The sequence below is a fragment of the Pyxicephalus adspersus genome, chromosome 1 (assembly GCF_032062135.1).
Source record: "Pyxicephalus adspersus chromosome 1, UCB_Pads_2.0, whole genome shotgun sequence".
Lineage (NCBI taxonomy): Eukaryota > Metazoa > Chordata > Amphibia > Anura > Pyxicephalidae > Pyxicephalus > Pyxicephalus adspersus.
Window position 1 is genome coordinate 83,443,837 of NC_092858.1, and position 10,675 is coordinate 83,454,511.

The 10,675-nt window shown below is 40.5% G+C and overlaps 1 protein-coding gene across 1 annotated transcript in view; it reads right to left on the bottom strand.

Moving 5' to 3' along the window:
• Positions 1 to 9,013: 9,013 nt before the first annotated feature.
• GLOD4 (glyoxalase domain containing 4) overlaps positions 9,014 to 10,675 on the bottom strand; it is a gene marked incomplete in the record, with an annotated part of 17,923 nt that continues 16,261 nt past the window's right edge. The window contains 1 exon segment of the mRNA XM_072416335.1: positions 9,014 to 9,171. Coding sequence (XP_072272436.1) covers positions 9,106 to 9,171 — 66 coding nt within the window.

The following is a 10,675-nucleotide window of genomic DNA, read 5'->3' on the forward strand; positions in this document are numbered from 1 at the left end:
CGGATCAGTATTTTTTGTATTTTTTCTCTTTTATTAAATATATTTAATAAAGCAGATCTACATACTTATATTTAAATTTATGTGGATTTTTACACTTAATGTACTATTTTAGATGAACACCATTGCGTAGTTCATTACTTATTTACTTCATGCCTAGTTCATTACTTATTTACTGTAATATATTTTCTGTGTAATTGTGTCTCAAGAATTCCAGTATTACATGTACACATGTAGTGAGAGAAATACAGTGGCAGACCTTTCTGAGCTTCCTGTAAACATTCTACTTACCTGGAGGGCTTAAGACTGTATGCAGCTGAAGAAGTCTAAGGCTAGGTACACACGTGCAATGGTTCTTGACCGATAATCGGCTCAGAGATGTGTACACGGCTCGTCATCTATCGTACAAAAGATTACCCCGGCAGATCCACGGACGAATAGAAGTGAAAGGGGAGGGAGCGCAGTTGCAAGGCCACTCCGACATTCCCCTCCTCCCCTCTCCATAGAGCAGAATGGTGCTCTATGTACAGCGCTCGTTCATGCATCGTGCAGTTGTTAGTCGTTGGATAGGATTGTGAAAGATTCTTTCCAATGACAGTTATTGCACGTGTGTAGCCAAGAAAAGCCAGAAACCCTGTGCACACCTGTAGTAGCTTATTGAATCAAAAAGGTTTCAGATTCTGGCTCAGCAGTGACACCAGGCAACTATCATTTTTTTGTTGGTGATAACACACTATTTTGTTATCCTGGTATAGGTTTCTTTATGGCATATTAAAATTGCTGCATTGTGGTAACACTGTAAAGAACATTCAGTGCAATGCATTCTGGATGGCACCCTAATGCACTTTGGGGACTGATGTGCTTTGCAGTTTAAAATGTGCAGTGTGCTGCCTGATGGCACATGTTCATTCAAGATGTGTTAGGTAGCACATTCATAGTTAACCCTGCTGTGAATGGGCCTGACATCCAAAAGAAAAATCCAAAAAAACACACACACACCAAAAAATGTCAGGGGGGGGGGGCAGGGGCTGTTGCCTAGCAATGGTGGGGTGGGGATGCAACTCCCTGCAGCTCCATGCCTGACCCTGCTGTTTTACAGTCCAGCTATTATCCCACCCTGTCATTCCTCACTTGCCCCCCTCACTAAGCCAGGCAAACAGAGCACTCTTGCCTAATCCATGCAGCCGTCCTGCACGGGTCTCCCACAGTATTTTTGTGGTGTAGAGACCCAGGCATTCCAGATTTACAAAGATCGTGCCCACACATTCTGCAGGTCCCGTAATCCTATGTTTCCCTCTGCAAGGATTTCTAGGCTACCTCATCTTCAGATCTGAAAGTACCATTACTGCTAACTTCAATTTCATATTGGATAAACCCGTGACAACACCTTTGGAGATTAAGTACATGGATGACTGTCACAGTCATCTGCTATGCCCAGTGATGTGATCTTTAGAGTTCACTTTTTTTACTGTAACAATTATATAAAAAGCATGGCTCAAAGGCCCATTTTATTTTAATGGTGCTGAAATCCACTGCTAGAATGCTAAATCTACTGCTAGATATGTTCAGGCACACTGAAGATGCTCTTGCTACTTGACTTAGGCTGCGTACTCACGTGCAATAAATATTGTTGGAAACGAACGACTAACGACCGTTTGTCTGATAATTGTTAACAAAAATGTGCACAATGACGCTGAGGAATGTCTCTATGTCTCTGGAAACGAATGACCGTCCTGGCTGATCAGATTGGGCGACGATTGTTTGCAATCTATTGTGTGTATGGTTGTTCAGTGATGGTGGATGGTTCTGCGATACACTTTCTCCTGTACAAGTCACTTCCTGCATTGTTCAAACGATCGTATCTAGTGTGTGTACAATATTGGTGGATTATATTTGAATGATAGTATTGTTACAGCATGTACAGAATTGTGCACAATACGATTGTTCAAAATAATCGTGCATAATCCATAGTCGTTCGTTTTCTAACAACAATTATTGCACGTGTGTACTTAGCTTTAGTTAAGTACTGACATGCTACATACAAATGGGGTCATCCTCATCACTTTGTGGTAGCACTGGGCGTAACGATCCCTACTTCTACCCAGCTGTTTGGGCGACACACAAACCTTTTATGCGGGGGATCCTGATTAGCCATGGAACATGTTGCTAAAAAGAGCATGAGGCGTGTATAATATCCCTTTTGCAGGTAATCAGATTCTAGAGTCCTCCCACAAACAATTCATTTTTGCTGACCTTGACTCCAAACTGTTAGTAGCTAGAGAAGCACTGCTAACTGTCTTGATAAGGCTAAAGCTGCTTGGACAAAATGCTGACATACTTTTTTGGGGTTTGTAAACAAATGCAGTAAAATTTTAGCTAATACTGTTTGATCTCAAAGTGGACGCTCCTTTAGTGAAGTCTCCAAACTTGCATCTCTTTCTCCTTCAAATGCGCTGTGGATGCAACATGGATGTCTGTCATGGTGTCTTTTTGCCTTTAACGCCTACATTGCTTACGTCAAGAGGTCTCTAAATGGAATACAGGCACCTTTTTGTGGTTCATCCATTGTAAACTTCAGAAAATGGTGGTACAGCCTAAATGTATTCCAGGCCCTACCTATTGCTGTTCCTTTCCATGGTGTAATGATAGTGTACCCTCCTATCTCTGCTCTCATCCAAGCTGACCAATATCTTACCCCCACTATCCTCATTCTTTCCTATTCTTGGCAGACCTTCTATCCCAGCATGGTGGACTCTGGATACAAATATTTAGAGCAAGCCACTTTATTTGCTCGATTTTTTTTTATCACAGTACCTTTTGGCCCTCCATATCAGAGATGAAAGATGATCTCGAGTTTGCTCCTCTGGGTTTCTGGCACATTATCTAGCTCAGACATTTTATACACTTTCTTCCATCACCAGACCAATTTCTCTGTTCTTTTACTGTTTTGGAGCAATTTTGTTCAGGTCATGGTCCTGTACACCAGGCAGTGTCCTTGCTATATGTGCCATGATTTTTCCAGGACCTGATTCTACTGTACTTACAACGATGGGAAAGGGACTTTGCTATGGTGCAAGAACAAATCTCCATGTTGTTTCTCTTTGCCCATAAGTCCTCTGAGTACTGCCTACCAAGACCTAGGATACAAAATCCTCACTCGAGGGTACAGAGTGTTGTCCCACAGGTGTTGGTATTGCGTCTATTCTTGGACTGTCCCCAGTCACAGTATGCAAAAATTTACAGATCATGAGATCCTTTTTGAGCTGGCATTCTTCATGCTTCTCGGGTCCTGCTTACAGTAATTTTCTGCTCAATTCCCAAGATGTTATGGCTCGAGCATGTATTCCAGCTCTCTGGAGTCAACTGGGGACCCCTACTGTATTTTTATGATTCTCTAAGTCATATATATCCAGGTTGGTATATATGAACAGGCTATTTCCCATCCTTTTACCGGAGCTAACCACTGGCAGGTATTATAGTGTCCGTGTACTAGATGGGAATTAGCGTTGTTATATATGAGCAGGCTATTAGCTATTCGTATACTGGACCTTAACACTAGTGAGCATGATGGCTAATTGCCATCTAGTACAAGGACCTCATTATTCCTTATTGGTCAGGCCCAGTACTTGGATAGGAAATAGCCAGCTCATATATATCAAGGGTAATACCAACCAGTACAAGGACCTTATCATGCTCACTAGTGTTAAGGTCCAGTAAGTACTGGATGGGAATTACCCTGGATATATGTGAGTCGGCTATTACCTATTCCTATACTGGACCTTAACACTAGTGAGCATGCTAAGGTCCTTGTACTTAATGTTAATTACCCGTGATATATTTGAGATGGCTATTTCCTATCCAAATATTGGAACCGACTACTGAGAAATAATGAGGTCCTTGTACTGGATGGTAAATAGCCTGCTCATATATGAATGAGCTATTTCCTATCCCTATACAGGACCTGACTACTAAGAAATAATGAGGTCCTTGTAATGGATGGGAATAAGCCTGCTCATATATAAATAACCTATCCCTATAAAGGACCTGACCACTAGAGGCAAAAGGTCCTTGTACTGGATTTGAAATAGCCTGCTCACACTGAGCTCTGGAGCCGCGGGTTGCCAGCAGATCGGCCAGGGGGCGTTGGGAACTACTGTAGCCAGAGCCGCTGGAGCTCCTGTGCCGCCTCCTTGCGGTGGCTCCCCTATTTATCGCAGCCGGCGTTGATACTTCCGCCACTGCGGTAAATAGGGAACGCTCCCTGAAGGTAAATCCCTCTCCTCTGCAATGCATACGGAGGAGGGTTTTTACTTCAGGGGGCGTTCCCTGGTGGTGGGTGGAGCCATTAGAGTCTGGCCTAGTGTGCTCCCACCCACCCCTGAAATAGCCTATTGGCCATGAAAGTTTGCTGACCCCCTGCTCTAGAGTCCCACCCTAATGGCTCCGCCCCCACCAGGAACGCCCCCTGAAGGGAAATTCTTCCCCTCCGTATGCATTGTGGAGGAGATGGATTTTCCTTCAGGGGGCATTGCCTATTTACTCCGGCGGCGTTAACACTTCACCGCGGTAAATAGTGGAGCCTAAGCAAGAGGAGGCTCAAGAGCCGCGTGTGGCTCCGGAGCTCTGGCTCCAGTAGTTTGTCCTGGCCTAACGCCCCCTAGTTGATCCGGCCGGCAACCCGCGGCTGCAGAGCCGCGGGTTGTCGGCTGGGATTAGGCTGGATCGGCCAGGAGGCGTTAGGACGGAACAAACTACGGGCTAGGCCCTATCTGGCCTACAGGCCAGAGTTTGCTGACCTCTTCTCTAGAGGGACCGTCCTTCTACTGGATGGGAACTAGTTGCAACCAAGACAAAAATCAATTTAAAGACTTCATCTAGCGGCGCCTCTACATGACGGTGGGTCTGAAGCCCCTGACAGTACATGTATAACATGTTACACTGATGTGCAAAAAGTGGTGCAAATAGGCTTTCAATTTTTTAATTCACATTTATTTCTAAGTGTTCTAATGTTTTGTTATAAAATGTGTACCAATGTATTTCAGGCATTTATCAGCCTCACTAGTAACACGCTAACATTTTTGTACTGCACAAAACTGCTGGCCTTCAAGAATAAATTACTGAATTTCCACCTGCTACATTTTTTTATATGAGCAGTCCCCCATATTTCTTAAGGGCCAAATCACTGTTTGTCACATGTCACTGTTTGGGGGTTAGACTGTGGCCACTAGCGGGATCAGGGGAACAAACAATGTCCCAGTTTTGGTGGTCAGTGGGAAAAAATGTCCTTAAGGCATTGGTCAGTAGAGGAAGAAAGTGATCAGTGGGAGTAAAAATGTCTGCTGGTAGATGATAAATACTTCCTCTATGTTGGTGGTCAGTGGGAGTAACAAATGTTTGTATCAATGACCACTGAGGGTAAAAAAATACTTCTGCGTTGGTCCTCAGTAGATGTAAAAAAAATGCCTCTGCATCAGTTGTTAGTAAAAAAAGGAAAATGCCCTTCAAAAATGGTCAGTAGAAGTACAAAATACCATTGAGTATGTAGTCCATGGAAGAAATATACTGTCCACTGACGCAGAAAAAAGTAAGTAATAAATGCCTCTGTGTCAGTGGGAGAGCCCCGAGTCAGAACATTGCCCCCGTGTCAGTAGAAATAATGCCCCTTCATTGGCGTTGCCTGGTTCCATGCCCTGTGCTACATCTCCTGATGACAATATAGCTATAACTATACACGTTCCATCATAAAGATCAATTTTTCTACCTGTGCCATGTGCTGGAACAGTTTCTATCTAGGACCCAGAGACTGCCTCTTGCAGTGAGAAAGTCCTGCATGCAGATACTTCCTATATTAGGATTATAAAACCAAAAATGAATGTACCATTATCAGATTGTGATGTTCTAATACCATACGATATGAGGATGTGGCCTTGTGTAATTTTGGCTAGAAAAATGGTATTCAAGTATTTTATTTATTCTTGATAAGCATTGAACAAGCATTCATGACATCTGAAGCTGCAGGTAATTTGAAGCACCCCAAAGCTGTGCATTAGAAGAAAGAAAAACTGAGATTTCCAACCTGACCAGGACCTTGATAATTCTCCCTTTGAATTTAAAGATGAAATGCTCTGCAGTGTCTGCAGCTACAGATGTAGGGGCTTATTGTAAGACATGTTATTTAAGAAGGTATTTAAATTTACATTTCCTGGTTGCATTTCTAAATTAAGCTTAGGTATCACAACCAGTAAGGTCAGAACTTGTGATGGTTCTCTTCCACATGCCATGCACCTGCAGTATTTTTCCCAGTGCAATGAGTATTTGCATTGTGTTGAACTGTATTGCAGGACAGGTTATTGTAATTTATATATGCATTAAGGTGTGAATCAGATGAATGTCAAGCATTGCAAGCTACACACTGGATTTCTACATTTTAATGCTACCCAATGACTTACTTTGTTTATAAAAAAAAAAAAAGTCATGTGCTGACAGTGATTGTTACATGTATTTTTACACATGTTGATGTGCGTTACAATGCACTTCAATAATCAGTCACGTGAACTTATTTTGATTACATTGGGCCCCAAGGTATGCACCATTGTTTGTCACTAACCTATAGGTATGACCTATAATGTAAATGAGATATACTTTATATGTGAATGCATATTATAGTTTACTGTTCCAATCATTGATAGGATCAAATTCACAAAGCTTTCAAAAAAAAGCTTTTATTTTTTCACTGCATTCCTAAAAATGAAGAACTTTGACAAGGCTAATGAAAGGAGGGTGGGTGATGTATATATTAAAGCAAATATATAAATGCAGGGTAATATTGGAAGTGACCCTTCTGGTAAGAAAGGCTTACCTACTTGCAAGGTAACATTAGTAATGTAGTCTTGTGACAAAGCCTTTCTAGGATCATGGTCTGTCCGGAGAACTGGAATCTTTGTTATATAACCTCTATAGCACGGTACTCCCTCTTATAACAATCTTTATGCTAATGTGTGCCATATGGTAGCATATTTGCTCTGGTAACATTATCTGTTTCTGGATGTGGTTCACTTTCACCTAGTGATGCTATCAATAACACATTACTGATACTAGACTGACAACACTCACTTGCTGCAGGAGCAGTGTTGTCATCCTAGGTTACTCTCAGGCAAGCACCTCTCCATTTTCATTACATGGTGGTCACAAATGATAGCTGGGAAGTTTGATAAGACTGTCTGGCATTTCAGTTAAGAACACAGGAGGTTATTTTTTGCACTTGTGTGATATTGTTTTGCAAAAAGAAAATTAATCCAGCCACATTGTATACAATACATTATATTTTTGTTTTTGGATTTAAATATTAAAGTGCTCTCACAGTATTTTGCTCTTGTTGACAGAAGGTTTGAAAACAGAAAGGTAGTAAAATATATAAACACCTGTGGCACCTATGACACTACTGACAGCAAGTAATGTAAAGCTGCTTATAGAATTTTTTTTTATAAGCAATCAAACATGGTACTGTAAATAAAATGTTTCTAGCTAATGTTTTTAGTGTAGTGTAGTCATGTCTGCTTCTACACAATAAGATCTGCTATACAAACAGAGAACAGAGCCTTATTAAACAAATACTGGCTCATATTTTAATCTTGTGCCAGCAATCCTGAGCTGTAACGCCTGAAGCAGGGGCAGTATCTGATATAATACAACTCTGACCTGCAAGCCTTTCTCCTTCACTGCAGATTAATCAACAAAGACAAATATTAAATAGGTCAAAAGCTTTATTCCTGGGCAACAACAATATACTGTGGGGAAGTTGTTGAAACTCATGTAAAGAAGTAAAGATGTGGCCATAATTGTGTTGATTTGAGATCGAGTTAAGCATGAGAGTAGCTAAGAATTTTAAATCAGTAAAGCGTATAGTATCAGTTGCAAATACCATCCATCAGAGATAATCTTTGAAAAAAAGAATACTTATTCCATATGTGTTACCATCTCTATTCTGACACCCACACAGGGATTTGTTAGTTCAGTAACAAACTAAACAATGCCCTTACAGCTGTTCAACTTGTTAACATCAAAATAGATCTAATGGTTTGCAGTTTATAATTCCTATTCAACTTTTACAGTCACATGGAAAGGTCGACTGAATGATTATAAATGTACTAGATAAAGAATAAGTCATCTTGGAAAGAGTAACAACGTCCACCGCTAGGTGCTATTAGAAGACAGGGTAAGGTAAGTTTTGCTTTCTATGTATTAGATTTGAAGAGCAGGATGGAGAGAGTATAAGTGAAGCTTCCATTTCAGTGGAAATTCTGCTTAAAAAAAATTTGAAGCTAGCACTTTCATAGCATGTTTCACTGACCTGGGCAAATATTGGGCCTGATTTATTAAAGCTCTCCAATACTGGAGGAGATGAACTGTCATGGGTGAACCTGGGTGATCCAGTAAACTTGGGATGGATTTCTTAAGTAATTTGCTATTATTAGGCAAATAATTGACCAAATGCTTTCTGAGTTTGCTGGATCACCCAGGTTCACCCATGACAAACTGACTTATCTATTCTTGGAGAGCTTTAAGAAATCAGGCCTATTGAGTGTAAGATACCTGGAATGTTTGGCTAAAAGATCATGTTGAGTCTCTCCCTATACCTGCTTTTACTTACCTAAATCTGCAGACACATGAGTCTGGAGTCTTCTCTCTTCTTTTGTCAGCAGGTGGTGAGGTCTTTTTTTGGGTGTCCACATCACTACCTGCATGTGGAGGTTTGCGGGAGTAAAATAAGCACAAGGGAACTGTAGGGTACTGGCCAAAACAGGTCTGTATTAATAGTCTCTTGATGCTGGAAACTTCTTACCCATACCGTTATTATACGAGGTACAAACATTTGTAATATCAATACAAAAAAAACTAAAAAACAAACTTGATCTACAATTGCATTGTATATGGATTGTATTACACTAACATCAGTGTACAGATCAGTCAGGAAGAACATAGCAATGTAGCAGTAGAAACAAAAATAAGGCAGAACAATATTACACAATTTTAATGAAAATGTCAGATTTTACTTTGACAATCATTACCAAGTACAGTAGGCAATATCTATCGGTCTGTCAGCATTATCTATGCAGATGGTTTCTGTTTTTTATGCTTTGCAAACCACTCTTCACTCTTGTCTGCAGCCATGGCCTGTAAATATACATTAACATGATTTATACATTAACATGAATACTAACCTCTCCATGTTTTGTATAGAATGGAACATGTATAAGAAGTAATATAAGGCATAATAAAGTTTACTGCAGAAAACAATGAGGCAGTGTTACTGGTGCTGGAAGAAGGCCCAAAGCAAGAATGCCACAGTGTGATCCCTTCCCTCCCAGCTCTTTAATTCAGATGTACAAATATCTAATCAGAGTGTGTCAGCCTTTTACCTTGGTTGCCAGCTAGCTGGTTTTACAGGTAATTTACCATAAGCAGGGGAGGCATGGTGCCTCTTCTGCCTCTCCTCGGCCCACTGCTGAGTGCTAACTCTATGCAAGGTCTTGAGCTACAAAATAAGGACATGTGCATGTATTGGAAAGTCGGACTGCATATGTTTTGGTGTGTTTCTTTATATCGTGCCCTGGCATTTATTTCAAGCAAATTAAAATTTGTGGATGATTCAGATAAATAAATTATGCATAAGATATAAAAAAAAAAAGTGCTGGCCATGAGTTTTGACTCAATGGTAGTATGTAATGTGATATTTATGTCTAACTGATGTCTACTTGTTATTGGATATGCAACAACAAACACCTGATCATGTCACTACTTTTGCTTCTGTCCGCATCTATGAATGCTGAAGCTGTAAAAAATATACACTGTATTTTATGACAGTAATTTATTTATAGAGGAAACATGAAAAATGTAATAAAATTGTGCTTTAAATAACCATTTCCCGTGTAGAATCCTTCACCACAAATTTGAATATTCCTATTCTTTACATTCTCACTACATTTCAATTAAAACTGGGCAGAGCATAAATGTTGGCCACATTGCAATGAAATGTGTCTCAGATACAAGTGTCTTTACCCTAAGAATCGTTAGATTTCTGTCTTTTCTAAAAGGACTGAACAGCAGCAGCCTTATTCTCTGGATTCAGTCTTCATGTAATTAGTGTGATAAGGTTCTTTTTGTAATAATGTGTTACCCGAGTAGTTCTTGCATCTAAATTCTGCATCCAAATCCGTCACAAGATGTTAGAGACACGAAGGTAGAAATTGATTGGCTGTTATCAAACACAAGGATGGTCCATCACTGTGGCTATATTTATAGTAATGTACAGATTCAGAATCCTGGACCCTTGCTGGTTCAATCCCTTGGTCCCCACATTATTTCTGTGCACTGGATTGCGAGTGTATGAGCATGTGCCATGTGCCTCCTAGATTGTAAGCTCTTTGGGGCAGGGTCCTCCCCTCCTCCTGTGTCACTTGTATCTGTCCTGCAATTGCAACCCCTATTTAATGTACAGCGCTGCATAATTTGTTGGCGCTATATAAATCCTGTTTTTTAATATTATTATGAATAATATTAATAACATTACTAATAATGTGCCAGCCACAGAGAGCCATGGGGGATTGTATAATATAAAGGCGGGTATGAACCTGCCCTTAGAGGTGTCAGAAAGATTTTGGGGGCTATGGTTTCTCTT